This window comes from Solea senegalensis, linkage group LG1, assembly GCF_019176455.1.
Source record: "Solea senegalensis isolate Sse05_10M linkage group LG1, IFAPA_SoseM_1, whole genome shotgun sequence".
Lineage (NCBI taxonomy): Eukaryota > Metazoa > Chordata > Actinopteri > Pleuronectiformes > Soleidae > Solea > Solea senegalensis.
Window position 1 is genome coordinate 39,390,995 of NC_058021.1, and position 18,669 is coordinate 39,409,663.

General features: G+C 38.1%; 1 protein-coding gene across 2 annotated transcripts in view; it reads left to right on the top strand.

Annotated features, from left to right (window-relative positions):
* The window catches only part of LOC122774697 (NEDD4-like E3 ubiquitin-protein ligase WWP1), a 29,914-nt gene that overhangs the window by 6,967 nt on the left and 4,278 nt on the right, over positions 1 to 18,669 (top strand). Inside the window, exons 2-20 of one of the 2 annotated variants that reach the window (XM_044034183.1) lie at positions 1,157 to 1,213; positions 1,581 to 1,672; positions 2,010 to 2,148; positions 4,407 to 4,531; positions 5,069 to 5,221; positions 5,543 to 5,612; positions 7,625 to 7,806; positions 9,589 to 10,018; positions 10,276 to 10,371; positions 11,748 to 11,922; positions 13,415 to 13,469; positions 13,734 to 13,818; positions 15,162 to 15,290; positions 15,707 to 15,779; positions 15,892 to 15,963; positions 16,088 to 16,176; positions 16,343 to 16,502; positions 16,700 to 16,833; positions 17,796 to 17,936. In XM_044034183.1, coding sequence (XP_043890118.1) covers positions 1,603 to 1,672; positions 2,010 to 2,148; positions 4,407 to 4,531; positions 5,069 to 5,221; positions 5,543 to 5,612; positions 7,625 to 7,806; positions 9,589 to 10,018; positions 10,276 to 10,371; positions 11,748 to 11,922; positions 13,415 to 13,469; positions 13,734 to 13,818; positions 15,162 to 15,290; positions 15,707 to 15,779; positions 15,892 to 15,963; positions 16,088 to 16,176; positions 16,343 to 16,502; positions 16,700 to 16,833; positions 17,796 to 17,936 — 2,378 coding nt within the window. In that variant the 5' untranslated portion in view covers positions 1,157 to 1,213; positions 1,581 to 1,602. Of the gene's footprint in view, positions 1 to 1,156; positions 1,214 to 1,580; positions 1,673 to 2,009; positions 2,149 to 4,406; positions 4,532 to 5,068; positions 5,222 to 5,539; positions 5,613 to 7,624; positions 7,807 to 9,588; positions 10,019 to 10,275; positions 10,372 to 11,747; positions 11,923 to 13,414; positions 13,470 to 13,733; positions 13,819 to 15,161; positions 15,291 to 15,706; positions 15,780 to 15,891; positions 15,964 to 16,087; positions 16,177 to 16,342; positions 16,503 to 16,699; positions 16,834 to 17,795; positions 17,937 to 18,669 lie in introns of both variants that reach the window. The other variant, XM_044034175.1, reaches the window with a different exon arrangement.

The following is an 18,669-nucleotide window of genomic DNA, read 5'->3' on the forward strand; positions in this document are numbered from 1 at the left end:
ATTTTACTCTGGTATCCCAAAGGGAGGCTTCCCAAAAAGCTGGTTATTTTGGTACTATTCCTAATGGAAAAGCAAAAAAATATGTATCATACTGTACCGTACCGTTCCACTATATTGAAACATGGCATTTGATTTTAATGTGTCAGGGACGCAGAACATGTACCTAACAAAGACACTTCAGGTGTGCTTAAAGTGTCTGAGTTTCATACTCTCAGTCTTAAACAAAAAGGAAACATTATGTTGACAAACGGACTGACTTACCTCAGACCGAAAAACAGACAGCAGCAAATATTATATTGTATGCTGCAGGAAAGGTCGTACTTCCAAATTGACATGGTTATGTACAATCCTGGAAGGTTCAGCAAAAAATTTTGAGTGAGAAATTTGAAAAAGGTCACTTCTAAAGTGGCCTCACAGCTTTAACTCAAATTTCAGGTTATAGGTTTCAGGTTGAGAGGAGCAAACAAGTAGACTTTGCTGCTTAATGAATCATCAGCACTATCCCTGTCTTCTTTATAAGCAGCTTAAAAGCTGCCTTCTCTAACTCTGGGTCAATGGTGATCAACTATCCTGTGTGCCAATTTGTTGCTCTGACCAGGTAATCATACCCAAAGGGTCCAATTGAATACTTGAATCAGCACAGAATCAGGACAACAATGGGTGGTTTATTGAATTGCTTATTGACAATCGGTGTCAAAACAAATTCAGCTTGTTTTGTTGATTTTCTTTTGGTCTGCAGATCACATTAACATCTAGTTTATATTATTAATGGCCAATTAAAATGCCAAGTCGTTTTGTAACATTAATTTTTAATATTTTAACCGAATGATGTTTCAGTTGATTGTCCACAGTTAATTATCAGCTGATAAACACCTATTATTGTTTACTAGGCTGTGTCAGAGGTAGTCATTGCTCCTTGAGAGCTTTAAATGCCTTATTGGCATTCCTGGCTTGTTTTCCATGAAGCGCCTCTCAAAGCAAATAAATGTTTCACATCATTCAATTTTATTTATTTATTTATATAATTCATATATCATGTCTCCTTTATTCCTCTGTTTTGACAAATATGTTTGTGACACACGCATAATAACCAGTTGCCAATTCGCAGCAGTGCTGTGCTGAGCCTTGTCATAAAGTAGCACTTTTTTTGTTTCAGAGGAACCATGGGACACGGAGTAGACTGAACCAGAAGGTCTAGCAACAAACACCAATTGTGAGTTTGGATTATTTTTCCCCCAGTTTTATGTTCATATGTGATTAAAATATGCAGAAATTTTAAAGTTCTGCCTTTCTGCTGGATGCCATGAGAGTATGAGTACTCACTTGTGGTACTTGTCAATACTGAGTACTTCATAATAAACCTAAATGAAAGCATATGTAATGTAGATTAAAAATAATTTAGTAATCACTGTCAATGCTTGTCATAGTTTATGGACTTATTATTTTTATTGGTTGCTTTATTAGTGCCATTTTGATTGCACAGCATTTTAATCATTTGCTATTTTAGTGTGCTTTGTAAAAAACAAAAAAAAAACAAAAACAGTCTTAACTTGCTTTGTATTTGTGTATGTTTTATTAAGGTTTCCCACTGTGGTGTATGACATGGCCACGGCCTCATCCAGAACAGAGTCTAGCCATAATCACAGAGGAACATCACAGCTTCATGCCATTGGTGAGTCCAAATACAGCAGGGCTGTAATGTGTGGGAGCCACAGTGTGACCACAGCATCTAGATCCCATTATTCGCCCAGAGAGCTCACGCTGCTCAATTCATTTCAGAACAATGATTGTCATATGCACATAAAAGAAACAAGTTCCCTATACAATGAAATTCTTTCTTCGCCTTCCACTGTGAAAGCTGTTTAATGCTGTTTCCTTCAATATGTCAGCAAGAAAGCCTGTTTGATTGATTCTTAATACATCGTATTTAATGTGAATTTATGAAACAAAGCTTTATAGTATAAAGTATATATAAAGTAAAGATTTCAATTTGCCCCTTGTTCTACTAGTTTCCTGTGCCAAAATCAAGAGGAAGAAAAGCCTCTTTGGGGCTGCCATTTATGTGGAGGTGACAGCAGAGGGGGAGTCGCGCCGTACAGCGAAGTCTCACAGCTCCTCCAGTCCTAAATGGGATGAGAGGCTCACTCTGTAAGAAGCAATTTTTGTCTCACTATGTGTGTTTGTGCATGCTTTCAGATATAAGTGAGTGGAACTGTATGTGTGAATACACATGTTCAAATCAACTAAACTGGACCATATACAGACTTTATAAAGTTTGTGTAATGAGTGACTGAGCCCATGTGTGATTCGAGCTCCTCCTTGGAGTATGTTGATGAATTTACCATCCTGCCCTACTCCTGAACCAAATGTGGCATAGTACTGTGTAAAAAAATAAAAGCTTCAGAGCACCACCAACTTTGATGTTTTTATGTCTTTCCCATTCTGCAATCATTGGCATTTGGATTAGAATGATGTGACAGAAGGTTGGTCTTGTATATTAACAAGGTGTCAATGAGTATGTAGTAGTAATAAACCTGGCATAATAGACCTTTTCCACAGCAGATATTTATTGATAGAATTAGTAGAACAAACACAGAGTCGTGCTATTTAAGTGTAAAGGTATGTCACATTAAATACTTGAATCAGTTTTTTTCCCCTGAAAACTATTATTTTTAAAACCACATACATGTTTCCCACATTTTCAAATAGTGATTGAGAAATAAATATTCTGCATGGTCATTTTAGCATTGCTAAAACAAAAAATCTAATGGTGACCTAAGACATTTGCATAGTACTGAATGTTCCCATTTAGAGGAAAATAGACATAATACACACAAAAGTACTGCACATCTGAGTGGACACCAGTGTGATTGATGGCTATTATCATCCAATAGATTTAGAGAATAGAGTCCAATAGTTTTGCACAGTACTATGTTCCCAGTTGAAACTTGGAAAATGGATCTGGCGTATTTCTTTACCCCAATGACTTTGCTTTATTCTCGTGTGCAAAAATCACGTTATCTCCTGCCATCCCCAGTCTTTTTTTTTTATTTTAATATAAAGATGGATAAAATGGTAGAAAATATCACAGACATCTGTCTTTTCATTCTTTCCTAAATAGAATGTGTAAAAATGCTGTTGACAGAAAATAGAACAAAAGTTATTTCTCTTTTTTTTTAGTGGGGGTTTCATTCAGATAATGATCTGTATATTTTATGTAACAGACAAAAAGCCTTGGAAACAAGTCATTAAAGCAGTAATTCTTTTGAAATTCCACATATAATGACTGAAAACCCTTGGGTGGCTCATCTGATAATCATTAGAACAAGGGAAAATGCTGTACAACAACACACAGAGCTCTTTGTATCATTTGAGACACTAGTGGAGCCTGCAGCCTGAGCATAGCAGGCATTTCAGATGACTCTGCCAAATGCCAGCAATTTGATTGTAAATGCTAATTGTCCTGATTGGGTGATTATCACTGACAAGAGACCTCTGCTGCTTGTGGTCTTATGTTTGCCATGTCACTCTGTCATTAGATGGGTCCTGCACATGGAACGAAGGCTGTAATTAGCCATGAATACAAGGATTTAACAGTTTGCTTGTTTTGTGTTCATTTTGTATGAGAAACGCAAACACAGGGAAGCAGCCGTATGTGAGCCGAGGCCATCAGGCACTCCTGCGGCAAGGCCAAGTTACCCTTTACACTTGTCCATTTTTATTTTAGTAGAAGCAGTGGATGTTTGGGTGTGTGTGTGTGAGTGTGTAATCTGTCAATTTTTTGGTGTATAAAATGTCAGTAAATGTTGAGAAATGTCGATCGGTTTTTCCCATACTTCCATATAATGATGTTCTCAAGTGTCTTGTTTTGTCCACAAACCAAAATGATTCAGTTTTAATGATTTCTTTCCTAAATACAGCAAAGAAACCAGAAAATATTCCAATTTACTTTGCTGAAAAATCGTTTTGATCAGTCGTTTTTGATCGTCATCAGGTTTCGCATACCCTGTAGCAGGAGGAGTGCGCAAAGCAAAGTAATGCTTAAACTACCAGGGGTTATGCTGAATTAACACTGACTGATGACGCAGTCCGCATCTTAGCAAGACAGGCACTGAGATTCAGTCAGAACTATAGCTATAAAAAAGATGACTGTGTGAGGAAAAAGCTGTTGATTCTTCAATTTTACACATGGTCAGTTCCTCAATTTGTTTTATCGTCCTTCTCTTTTTAATGGGGAAAAGCATGTAAAGCAGATATGTAAATGATGAGCTGAAGTCTCTTTTTGCGTGTTACTTTAACTTAATGTATTTAAATATCTTTATTTTTGGCCCATAAATCAGAAAGGAACATCTGCACTCACTGAATCCGCTGCTGTGTGTTTCTTTTGTGTGTCTCTGATTATCTAGGAGTGTAACACCACACACACAGGTGGATTTCAAAGTATGGAGTCACCACACCCTGAAAGCAGATGCTCTGCTGGGCAAAGCCACACTGGACCTAATGCAAGCACTGGAGCAGCATGAAAGAAAATGTAAGATTAAGCTTCATTAAACAGTCAGTGTTGTAATAAAAGGTTGTGTTACTAGAATATCACACAAAAGCAACTTCATTCATAATACCAGGAAGAGCTTAGGAGAATCCACAAACGTTTTGTATTGTTTTGACTTTTTACCAACACTGAACTGGCTTTTATTGGAGCCCTAAAATGCTATTTTTGGAAAATTGGTTCCAGAGTGAAAAAATTTCCAACTGCCACCCTTGCGTTTTTGTGTTTGGTCTATTTGCTTTATGATAACTTAAAAATGTCCTTAGTCTCCCTGGCATGGGTAATTCTGTCTGTTGTATACATTGTGATGTATACTTGTTTAAATAAAACTTTATTTTAAAAAACAAAACACAAAACCTATAGACAGCACAAGCTTTATGTGTGTGCTCCACGTCTTCTACATGTTTGATTTATTTCATTTTATATTTGGTTTAACGGTAAACTAAAATTGATTTAACTGAAATCCTGATTTCAATCTATTATAATTCCTCTTATTCTCACATCCGTGCTTTGGCTCTGCAGTGGAGAATGTGAAGGAGGTGCTGAAGCTGAGTGTGGAGCAGAAGGGAGTACCGGTGAACATGGGGGAGCTGACCGTCTTCCTTGATGGACTAACGGTCACTGACGAAGAGGACACGGCTCAGCTTACCAACGGCAATGCTGCAAATGGCACCAGTGAGCTCATTATTTATTCTGTATATTAAGTCCTGTTGGCACAGTTTGGTTCACTTTGGTGTTACTTGTTCTGTTATGCAGTTATTTTGTACTGTCTCACTTTTTGGGAGCCTTCTGTTTGGGGTACCTAACATAGTGGTCCATCACTTTAACACTTCTTATTTTTATGGTCTGCTAAATTCCACTCGGTGGAGAGAAACACAAACAAAAATATTGATATAGAACCAAATACTTGTAAACTGTTGATCACCTAAATCTACTTGTTTAGCAAATTGCATAGTGTATGTGTAAGCTGACATAATTTTCTCTTCTTTCCAGAAGTTCAGCAGAATGGTGATGCCATTCATGAAAATGGAGAGTCATCACCTGCTTCATCAAGGGCTGCCAACAGGTGAACAGACTACATTTATATTGCTGAGGTAGAGGACTGTAAAGGAACGCTATCCTGTTCCAAAGAGATGGATGTTAACACAGTTTCCCCATATTTTGAAATTTGAACATTCGAAAGGCCGATTTTATACTGCTACCCACACTGCCCATGTTGACTTTGCTTTAGTGCATTTATAAACCGAGGTTGATGTTGTCTCTTGGATATTTCTCTATCCAGTTTTACCGCTGTTAAGTTCTACTCACTGCCCCACTGGTGCCAGTTTTCATTATCAGTCACACTGTAAAAGTGCCCTTCAATTAGGCTAAGGGGATTTTTTATTGGAAAACCACAAAGGAAGTACGTCTGCTCCTTATCCCAGATGGGAGCTTGGTTGAGGTGGGGGTGGGATTAGGAGGTTTGTTGCTGCCTGGCTCCTCTCTGCATTGCAGTTGTTGAAAGAGCTGGAAGGTACAAGCAGTGTTCTATTTAAAACTTAGAAGAGTTTCCTCTTTGCAGGGGTTGCCCAAGTGTTCCGAGGATTCAGCCAGAATACAAAGTTAGCCAGCAGAGGAATGTCTGTGGTAGAGAGGCAGAATTTCAAATCAAATGTGTTGTGATGAAACTGTACAGATCAAAGGTTTTGTTAGTCCCTGTACATGTTTAATATCTAAGATTAATTCATGTTAAAGCATTTAAAAACATAAAAAAGAACTGGATAAAACATAAGTAAGTAATAAGTAAATCCAAAGTGTTACATATGTTGAACAGAGATTTGAACGAAGTTGCTAAAATGGCTAAAACAAAACCTTTACAGCAAATAATGGCCAATGTTATGATGCATTTGTATTTTCTTTTCATGGTGCACAAAACATATTACCACTAAAACAATCCAAGGTGTCGCAAACCCTGCATTAGTCTACTCAAACCAAAAAGTTCCTGAACATTTGGTTTCAGCTGTTTCTCTCTCCACAACATTAAATATTCATGAATAATGAGCAGTAGCCATAGTCATATTTGAAGACATTAAAACATTTTAAGATCTTATCCTAAGATCTGCTCCGCCTGGACTGTGTGGCTATGTTTTGGTCAGATATGACTGATAGTGGGGAAAAGAAAATTACCCTCACTTTGTCTTTGTAAAACACAACAGTCTAACATCACCCAAGACCCACAATTGTTGTCCAATTAAAAATACATTTTCAAGTTGTATACATTTGTGCATGAGAATAAACCGATATACAGGATATTCTGATTGCCTTCAGAAAACAGGGAGTTGCCCCACTAACCCCCGCTTTTGTTTTCAATGTTCAGTGTTACAGTACTGTTTGTGTTCCTGCTCTTTCTGAGTAATGTGACTTAGCAGCATTTAAAGGGAATCTAAATAGTTGGCACTTTAACCAGAAGCGGATGCTTGAGGAGCCCTCTGACCTTCTTCTCTCCACTCTCTCTTTTTCCTCTTAAACTTGTCCTTTGTGATCTTCTGTAACTTTGTCTCTTGTGTCTAATCTAGCTAAAAAAGCAGAGTACATTTTGTTTTTGTGGTAAATGTGCTAAGTTTTCATTCATTACAAGTTATTTTTTTAACATGCCAGCAAACTTGTGTATGCTGTGATTTTGCTGCTCTTTACCCCTTAAGGGACAGAAAAGGTCTCAGTCTATATTGACAGAACATCAGTAATGGTGTTTCACCTCTGAACACAGTGAATATGACTGATGTCACCAGTTCACAATGGAAGTACCCAAATCTGGGATATCATTTCTTACATTGGGAGAAGGTGGAGATGCATCATTTATTTTTATATAGACAGTGATATGGGCATCTCTGTGTGACTGACTGGACTCGATCATCCCACCACCCTATAATGCCCTGTTCTTATTATACAAAACTGTTTGAATAGGCTATGTGTTTTATCTGCAACAGCACACATTTAGCTCTCTCAGTGAACCCGGTGAACCAAATTCACAACACGCCTTCTGTGTTCCAGCAAAAAACCTAAATTGCAACAAATGATTGTGTTTTTTTCTCCCTAAAGCACAGTGAATGGTACAGACTTGGGCCCAAGGTCAGATTCCTGTTCAGCCTCCAATGGTATAGATGGTCAGGTGCCTTCCAGCTCCTGCAGCCCTGCCCTCGATCATGTCGTCAACGGAGACACCACACCCAACTCCACCCCAGTCCACCAAACCTCCGACAGTGACACAGAGAGTAGGAAAGGTGAGTTTGCATTTTCAAAAAGTGTGAATTATAGTATCATAAAATGATTTAAACAAACCCTTTTTTTCATAAACCTTTGAATGGTTTTGCTTGTCAACTAAGACAACAACGACGCCGCCCAAAAAAAACCACTTACATCACACTTATGACTAGCACTTTATAGTTTGGCTTGCTTAAAGCACTTACTTACTTCTAGCTTGTTTGTACCCAAATGTTGTAATGCACTTATTGTAAGTCGCTTTGGATGTTGTCTGAGTGAAAATATTGTTAAATATGATTCACTTGAGAACTGGTGAAATGTATTTACTGAATTTGTATGATATCTACAGTGCATTATCAGGTCAGTTATACAACAGTATTTATTATATACTACATATATATGTATGTGTGTATATATATGTATATATGTATTTTCCTTTATAAATATAACTGTTTAGTGGTAACAAATAACACAAAACAATTGCTGAACTCATACATATATGAAACAGGTAATCAAAAAACTAGTAAAAAAAAATAAGTTTTCGTGACTTGGCAGCATTTATCAAGTTTCTGAGAGCATAAATGCATAGTTTGTAATCACTTGCCGATTGATATATAGTAATTTGTCAATGCTGATTAATAAAGAATGGCAAATATCAGCTTGATTAATCGGTCTACCTCTAGTATATAGAGTTACACATCATGTGCATATTTTCAGCCTAAGTTATTAGCCTGGACAGGGTTCACTTAGTTCTGTTCACACAGAACAGCAGAGGAGCAAAGTAGATTAATTTTCATTAAGCGGGGCCTGTAATCCCTGTAATACGGCAGAGTGCAGTATGCTGAGGAGGGCATAGCTCACTGAAAACACTGAGCTGAGGTTGGCTAAAGAATATAAATTTCTTACTCGTGTGTGTCTCAGAGGATGAGGTTTTATGGTATTTTGTCATGATTGAATTCAATATTCATGTGAGGCATCTATGTGGTGCTCAAAAGCCACATGGAGAGTATAGAGTTCCATTGCTTGATGATTGGTGCAGAATCAGGACATGGTGTGCAGTGTTTTAAAACATATCATATGTCGACGGCTATATTAACTTTGACAGGAATGCATACCGTCTCTGTCAGATTAATTTGTCCTTGTGAAGAGCCGTAGAGTACGAGATTAATGGGCACTTGTGGGCGGTCATCCATGTAAGGGTTAAATTTAGCAGCATTAATTGGTGATGTTGCATGTTGCAGCTGAATATCCCTTATGTCAACCTTCCCTTTAGTGTGATGGAGCCTTCAGTTAGCATCAAAACTGAAAAGATGTTAAGTTTGTCCATTGGGGTCTAATATAAAACATGACCTGGCTCCTGATAGTAGAATAAAAGGCTCATTCTGAGGCAAAGGACAACACTTTATACAATGATGTGATTGTACACATAAGAAATTAAGCTTTAATATTTTATTTTCAATTTCTCCCACATAAAGATAATTTCACCAAAAGTTTACACAGTGGACCTTTTCAAAGGCAGAGGCAGAGTTTATTTTAATGCAGCAGCTAATGATTGCTTTGTCCTTGTTTTGTCCACACACCGAAATCATTTACTTTTAATGATTTATTTGTGTTGTGGAGCAAAGAAATCAGAGATTATTCACATTTAAGAAGCTGAAAAATCAGAGAGCTCGGAGAGTCCCAAACTGATTAATTGATTGTCATCCCTTTGGTTGGTGTAGTGGTTGGTTGGCACTCTTGCCTAGTTTATTCACTGCTTTTAAACAGCTCTTTTGTGTTTTTTTTCTCTGACTTTCCTGCAGTCAACGGGGAGTCCTGTGATGTTTCTCTAGGGCCATCATCTTCTACAACAGGTGATGTGCTGTCCGCTGCAGATGACCATGACGACTGCAGTCAAGATGCTGCCCTGCCCGACACTGTCACGGCACCAAATAGCACATCTCCACCCCCGCCGCCCTCCACACAGGCTCCAGCCTCTTCTACTGCTGCTAAACCTCCTGATGCCTCTGCCACTTCTGCTGCTGCTTCCTCCACACCCACCACCTCAGCCCAGGGGGCTACCACCATCACAACCACCTCATCATCGTCCTCTTCCTCCCCAGCACTGGGAGAAGCAACTGCTTCAGGTGCTGGTGGTGGCAGCAGTAGTAGCAGTGCAACTGCTACTCCAGATGGGGCCAAGCCCAGGCAGCAGGCCCCTAATGCTGGTTCCTCAGATCCTCTACCACCAGGGTAAAGACAACCATCAGCTGCTCACTTTCTGTGTTCCCTATTCAATATTAATGTTTTTATCCCAAACACAACATTACATTATACAATTATACTGTATATACAGATTACATGCCAACAAAATATTTTGTGTATCAAACAAATCTAAATACACATACAGTAAGTAGACATCTATATTACAGTAAATGTCAACCTTGCACTGTTGTTTGTTTACCCTTTTGTCCTTTTCTAAAATTGTTTTTAATCATTGTGTCTCTTAGTTGGGAGCAGAGGAAAGATCCGCATGGAAGAACGTACTATGTAGACCACAACACCAGGACTACAACCTGGGAGAGACCACAGCCACTACCACCAGGGTAAGTATTTCGTGACTTGCCCAGTACTCATGTTGACATTGTGAAACCGGAAGTTCAGAATCATCATCTGCAACCTGGCCCCTGTTGGACTAAACCAGTGGGTGTCCACTCATATGAGCTGTGATTTATTGAATATTCTTTTTATATGATGGAACGTAATTTACGAAATGTACATAATGTGCTGTTGAAGAAGACATAAAATTAGCAATGGAGACCATGAACTCCTCAGGAAAATGTTACTGCTATAAATCAGATGACAAGTAGATTCATTTACCCATAGACTCCCATTCAAACTGTCTAATTTTTAAACCAGCAGAGTCACCCCTGGTGGCTATTCAATAAAATTTTACTTCCACTTTGGTGTCCTTGGGAGAACCAGTGTATGTCGACCTTTTACGTAAGGTCTATGGTTTGACCTGCTCTCTGTCCACAGTCTCTTTGATAATATAAATCATTTCATTTTTAGGTTCATATATCTGCATAGCATTTCTAGCAAAAATATGCAATTAAAATGATGGTATTATCGGTATATAATATTCAAATATTCTAAATATTCTAGTGTTAAAGCTAGTGAAAGTAATGCAGGGTTCACAGTGTGTAGAGCAAACATGAGCAGTTAATGAGATGTATTCAAGGAACCTGGGAAATTGAATCACTTCTGCGGGAGCTACAGTGTGTTGAGCTTAGATGAGCAGTTTCAAAATGCATTCAAGACATCACCTATATTTTTTAACCATACCAGGGTTTATTCTAAAACAGGGACACTGTGCCCTCTTACTTTCTTCATGCACCCTCTTACCAAAAAGCAGATTCAGCATTGTCATCCTCTCGCACTCTCTCCAACCACAAAGTCTGAGAATGAGAATCTTTCTTGTCCTCTGGTCCCTTTCTGTATCAGGGGGTAAAGATTTACAGTGTTTTGTCTGTTCTATATGTTATAAGTAGCAGATGCAGATGTGAAAATGATAATTTTCACATTCATGTGAACATTGGGTGGTCTATGATGCCCTGAGAATCTGCACTCTCTCACTCATACTTTTATGTTTATATTAATATTTTGGGTCTTAATTAGTTTATCAGAAATTAGATAAAACGAACAATAAGCAGTTAAGTTAAGTAAAAAAAATTTTTTTTACTATTATATTTTGCAAATGAAAAATGGCATCCATTTGAAAGTAGTTTTCATGGATTGTTTTAATTAATTTAATAGATTTTGAACTGAGTAACCTGTAATTTAGTGTCTGGTTGGATTAACAATAAAACCTTTGTTAAGGCTGTGTAAAGTCTACCTTTGGGATTAGCCACCTGCTCACAAGCCTGCACTTTTGTGTCTCTGTTGTTTTTTTTTGTACCAACAATCTCCTACTCTGTGCCAGTTGGGAACGTCGAGTGGACGACCGGGGGAGGATCTATTATGTTGACCACAACACCCGCACCACCACGTGGCAACGTCCAACTATGGAGTCAGTCCGCAACTTTGAGCAGTGGCAGAGCCAGCGCAGCCAACTGCAGGGAGCTATGCACCAGTTTAACCAGAGATACCTCTACTCTGTAAGATAAACCCCACCACCCTATGTCTTTTTCCCTTATTCAATTACTCTTTTTTTTTTTTCTTTCATATTTACATCTGTTTTAAAGGTCTGGTATCTTATTCATTCCCATTACACAAGTCCAATAGAAATCTGCAAACCTCAGTCCTTTCTCTAAAATCTGTGTGTCATGTATATATATGTGTAGATTGAAGCCTCTTTTAAAAAGATAGATTCTTTAGTTTCTGTAGATCTGGGATGCCACTTAGGCCAGTAATGCGTTTTCCTAGATGGCTTAGATTTTAGGCGTATCATCAGTCCAGACACAAAGATCTTCCGCTATTGTCTAGAACTTCAAAACGTTTTTTGTTTTTTTTGCAAGCATTGCATTTTTGCACATCAAACCCTGTAATGCCATTTCATATATTAATTGACTAAATTGAAAAACAGGTTATTGTGATGTTATCATGATAGGTGTAGAAATCAGCTGACCAGTTTCTGTTGTTTACAAAAATCCAGATCTGTCACTTTAAAGGAATAGTTCAAACAAACAAGCACACTTCAAAAAATTGTCTTATCCTTTCAACATCTATCCTTGAGTGATCCGATCACAAGTGGACGGCATTAAATACAGATGCATTGACATATGTGATCTTGGATGTTTTATTTTAGTGGTTTCAACAGAAAATTCACTTCATATATTGATTTATTTGTGGCCACTCAAATCACAAGATCAATATTTTCCAGTAACATGACATTTCATTGTTTTTCTCAACATGATTTTCTTAAAATCCTGTAAAATCATAAACTAATTTAGTAGAGCAATGATTCTGTCCTTCCTTTGTGACGTCAATGTCTCTATCTGATTCAGGCTAATAAACAGACCTACACATTGACACTGACAATGGAGGGAGATATCTGTATAGTCAAATAAAATAAAACATCATTGTAATTTTCAATATTGGTCTTATCATAAGGGGTCACAGGAGATGAATTCAGTATAATTTTATTTCCAGGTGTGAACTGATGAACCTAAAGGTGTCCACTTGTGATCACATCTCACAGGTTCACAGGTCTTGACAGGGCCGTATTTCTTTTTCTGATTTGCAGCCCCACTCACTCACTTCTCTGTCTAGGATCTAGCTTAACACCTTCAAACCAAATTGAGAACTTTGCCCTGTCAGGACCTAAATATTCATAGCCCAGCCTCTGCCACAATCTCTTTATCTTTCTGAGGGTCCCTCTCCCACATCTTTGATCTAAGCAGTGATGTCATTGTCACTGATGATTGGCTTATACGACACAAACCAAAAGACAAGCAGATGGAAGCACTGAGCAGTAACTGGTCACAGAGGCCTTTTTGCCAGTACAACAAAACCCATTTCTTAATTTAATTTTCCTGTTTCCTGAAATATACATTTTTTATTTTATATTTTTTTTTAAGTGCTACTGTAAATTTGCTTCTTCACATGCTTTTTTAAATGGATATGTATGTATCCATTCCTCGTTTGCAGGCATCCATGATGTCTGCTGAGAATGATCCTCTTGGCCCACTACCTCCTGGTTGGGGTAAGTTCACATTCTGTCTTTTTCAATCCTGCTCACATTTTTCCACTTTGTTTCGTCTCAATAAGAAAAGTTCAAAAGAGGATTGTTAGAATAGAATACAATGTCTTTATGCCAAACTGTGTTCATACAAGCGTTGGTTGGGTGTTGCGTGTTTTTAAAACAACTCAGCACTGGTGATAATCTGACATGTCTCGACACAAAGTGTGTCCCAGTGTCTGTTCTGTCTATTAAAATACAGGTTTCTGTCTGTGTTTTTATGTTAAGAGAGACGTGTGGACTCCAATGACCGAGTGTACTTTGTCAACCACAACACCAAGACAACCCAGTGGGAAGACCCTCGAACCCAAGGGTGAGCTCCAAGTGAATGCAGTAAAAACAAAATGAAAACTGTGTTGTTCACACATTTTCTCACTGCGGTTGATAGAGAGCACCTGAAAGACATACAGTCCAAAATGTCCTTGATATGTTTTATTTCGTAAATCGTGGTAGTAAGAAATCTGATGGAATCTAACAGGAGTAAAGAAGATGTAATCTTTTTTACTCCTGTTAGGATCATTTGAGAGTGAAAATATTCTCTCTTGCCCTACACTGTCAAAATAGAATGTTAAAAGTCAAGATGCACAAACTAGAATGAACCAGTTCTGGGATGTCCTCACTATAATTGTATATTCTGTGTGCAGTGTGGCTTAGCTGAAGTTATCTGTCTGCACGTTCTTGTACAGTAGATAAGTCTCATTGGCAGTGTTTTTAATTTTATGAAGTTGTTGATTAAAATATTTATGAAGTTCACTAAATGGGTGATTGAGAGTAGGCAACATCATTGTTTTTATCCTGGTTTCAGTGAAGCTGTGATATGCATTAACATTTAATCTACAAGAACAAGATGTGCAGATCCTTGCTGGAACTTTAATCAGGGCTACAGATTATTTTGCAGTCAGATTAAAGAAAAAATCTTTCAAATCTTCACTGAGTAGCAATTTAGTCAAAATGACCTGATAAAGCTTCAACCAAGCATCAAATGTGGAGAAGAAAGGTGATTTAAGTGACTTTGAATGTGACAAGAAAACTCATGTGCAACCATGTCAAAAAAGCGAGAGAATATATCCAAAAAGCAGCAGTAACCCAAATAAACACTTGTTAAAACCAAGGTACGCAGAAGACTAAATAGACTAACTCACACCATGAAGCAGATGGGCTACATCAACAGAAGACCACAGCAGGTGTCACTCCTACTACTTAATTAGGTACTCTGTGTACCATTAAAGTCAATTCTAGGGTCAAAAGTCACAGCTGTTGTTATATTTTATGTGACCCTGCTCTGACTGACTTTAACAGCAAGGATCAGTTTAGGTGAACTATGACTCGTTCCATCATGTATCCTCATACGCCATGACAGTGATCCTGCATATGCAATGCCACCACTGTGGAACTACTTTAACAATATGGAATGCAGCCAATTTTAATTTGCATTAAGAGTACACGTGTACTTTTCCTTCTATAATGAGTCAAATCTCTACTGTGGAGTGTTGTGTGTTCATGGACTTATTTTCTATAGGAAACATTTAGTAGTCCATGTATATGATGGGCATATACACTTCTGTGTGGGTCTGTTTTAATATCTCATTCAGGACTTTTGAGAGGTAAGACTTCCATTTCCCCCCCAGTTGAACACATTTTCGTCTCTATGTGTAGGCTACAGAATGAGGACCCTCTGCCTGAAGGGTGGGAGATCCGATACACAAGGGAAGGTGTGCGCTACTTTGTGGATCACAACACTCGAACCACCACTTTCAGTGACCCGCGCACTGGAAAATCCTCTGTGTAAGACCCCATTGTAAAATGAATTGTCTTGGTCATGTGTTCCACATTAACGTGCATGATACCTGAAGCCATGACAGAGGCTTATTTGATCAATAGCCTAAAGAGCTGCCTTTTGTGTAAAACATGTTTAGTGGGAACAGATGGAGTTGGTGCTTTCATTCAGCCGATGTGCATTTAGTTCAATTTCAGCACAGAAGATTGTATGTTAAGTGGTGTTTAATGTTCTGGAAAATCATTACATCCTCTCAGAAAAAGTGGAGAGTTTGCTCAATGTACACTTCATTGAAACATACCAGAGTATGTTCCATATGCACCACATTTTTACCATTATATGATAAAAAAAAAGAAGAATTCCCCAGAGCATATGTCAGCTTGTACCCTATATATTTAAACATTGAATCCTTTTTTTTTTCCAGCACCAAAGGCCCCCAGATTGCTTATGAGCGCAGCTTTCGATGGAAGCTAGCCCATTTTCGCTACTTGTGCCAGGTATGTTGTTTCTCTGCACAAATCATTTGGTTTCTTGCTGTCACGCTTTTAAATTCTAATTTTGTCGATACTGTACATTAATATACATCACCCTCCCCTCGTTACTATACAGTCCAATGCTCTCCCAAGTCATGTGAAGATCACCGTCTCCAGACAGACATTGTTCGAAGACTCTTTCCAGCAAGTAAGAGGATCATTTAATCACTTAGTTGTTGCAGTTTAACACATATTAAGTGCAGTGACGCGTCACAGCCTACATGAATGGAACCATTGTGCCACTTGTTGATGTGTGTTCTCTGTTTATGTAGATTATGGCACTCAAGCCTTACGACTTGAGGAGGAGACTGTACGTCATCTTCAGAGGCGAGGAGGGTCTCGATTATGGCGGTTTGGCTAGGTATATGAGACTATGCAAATAAAAATGTTGTTTTATTTTGTCCAAACTAGCATTTTGGAAGTATAATCTGATCATATGCACCTTCTCCCCACCTCCTCTCTTGTTTTATCCTATTTTTAATCCATGCCTGCATCTCTGTCTCTCTGTCACATGCCTCACTTTTCAGAGAGTGGTTCTTCTTGTTGTCCCACGAAGTGTTGAACCCCATGTACTGTCTGTTTGAGTACGCTGGCAAGAGCAACTACTGTCTGCAGATCAACCCGGCCTCGGCCATCAACCCTGACCACCTTTCGTACTTTTGCTTCATAGGTCGCTTCATTGCAATGGCAAGTAGATGCACTGACCACCTGCATCCAAACAGAATAATTAAAATGACCAGAAGTTGTTGACATATGTCAAAGCAGAAGCATTTGTTAAAGCTGACATTTTACTCCTACTCTTTAGGACACATCTGTTTGTGTTTTTATTTTCACATTGTCCAGCGCAGCAAAACATAATTTTGGTCTCATTTTTATGTCTGCAGGCACTTTTCCATGGAAAGTTCATTGACACAGGCTTTTCCTTGCCGTTCTACAAACGCATGCTGAACAAGAAGCTCATCCTCAAAGATCTTGAGTCTATTGACCCAGAGTTTTACAACTCGCTTATATGGATCAGGTAGTTTTTCATGAAGCTTCAGTGTTTGTTTATAATTACTTCACTTGGTTTGGAAAATTAACATCTTAGAAGTCCACAAAGAAGTTGTAGCTTCAGTGATGACATGCAAATGCCATTTTATTTGTTTTGATGTGGCTTAAGTCTAAGTGGAGCCTTTGATTAAAGGGCCAGTTTGTGGATTTTTAATTAGATTATCCAGAGAGATCCCTGGTTCTTGTTGAACTATTGTCATTGGGTGTACTCACACCTAACCTGTTTGAACACACTCTTTTATGGACATTCGTTTGGTCTGATGCATTTAGATCGATGTAAATTGTGATGAAACAGTCATAGCTTAATCTGCTCAAAAGTTAAATCATTGTGAAGTCTGGGTAAAAAGATCTAAACTATGTGTCATTCTCTTTGGCCTGGATCACGGAAACCAATCTGTTGCCAAAAATGACCATCTCTACTGTATATCACTAAGTAAAACATCCATGATCAAACACACTCAAGATCAAACACATTCAACTGGACAAAGAAAAGAAAGAGGAAACCACAAAAAGAGCAGCAGAGTTGGGATCCATCCACCACTGTCAGCAGACATACAGTCCTGTGTGGAATATCAAAACATGTCAGTTTTCTTTAAAGCTTTGCTTTAAAGAAAGAGTGTGACATGATTAAGTAAATAAAGTACAAAACATTTAATACTGAGCAAATATTTGGAGTAATGAAGCAGAGATTTGGGATGTAGACAGACTACAAATGAGGCAGCTTACAAGTTCCAGTTACTCAGAAGGATAAAAGAAAAAGAGACTTGGTTCCCTGCAGATAAAACCTAATGCAGCCACAGTTCAGCCAAAGAAAGCAAGTTGAATCTCCAGAGCAGATGCATTACTCACAGTGGTAATTATTTTTTGCACCAATGAGCTGTTCATCCTCCTATCATTCAGTGATAGTGACATGACCTCATATCTCCTCAGGGACAACAACATTGAAGAGTGTGGCCTAGAGATGTATTTCTCAGTGGACATGGAGATCCTGGGAAAGATCACCTCCCACGACCTCAAACCTGATGGCACTAATGTCCTCGTCACCGAGGAGAACAAGGAGGAATATATCAGGTTCAATCAAACCGCCCTTTCTGTCAGAATATACATGTTGACTTTGAATATTATTCTTTGTAAATCTTGATTTATACTCTGTTGCTCGATACTTTTAATTATTGCCGCTTGACGTATTCACATAAAATCTTTTCTGACAGGTCGTCTCTATACTAACCAGCCACTATCCTCCTACAACGAGTAATTGATTAATTATCTATCACTAAATTAATTTCCCAACTGTTTTGATAGTCGATCCATTGGTATCAATGTTTTTTATAATTAAGAAATCCACGGTTTTAAAAAAAGCTTAATTTTAAGAATGTTAATTTGAAGGCTCACATTTGAGCTGTGTAATTTTCTGAGAGGCTCTGCTTATTTAATAGCATTTATTTTCTTCTTTTCTCATAGCACTAAGAGGCAAAGCTAAAAAACACTTTATTTTCTACTTGGCTTGACTCTATTCATTTTATTAGCAAGTTAAATAGCTAAATAGAGCAGTTAAAAGACATCCAGTTGTGCATGTTATGCACCACTGTCTCATTCAGGGTTTAAAAATGTCATAATGACAGACTGACATGCATTGATTTTGGAAGTATGACTAGTGGGTTAATGTCTCAGCAAATGGAAAACAATAATAACACTATAAGAATCACAATACAAAGCTAATCAGCACCAAAATATCAAAATACAATCGAATCATGACATTTTCCCAGTCCAGTACCACTTTGATAAGTCTGAAATACATAAAACG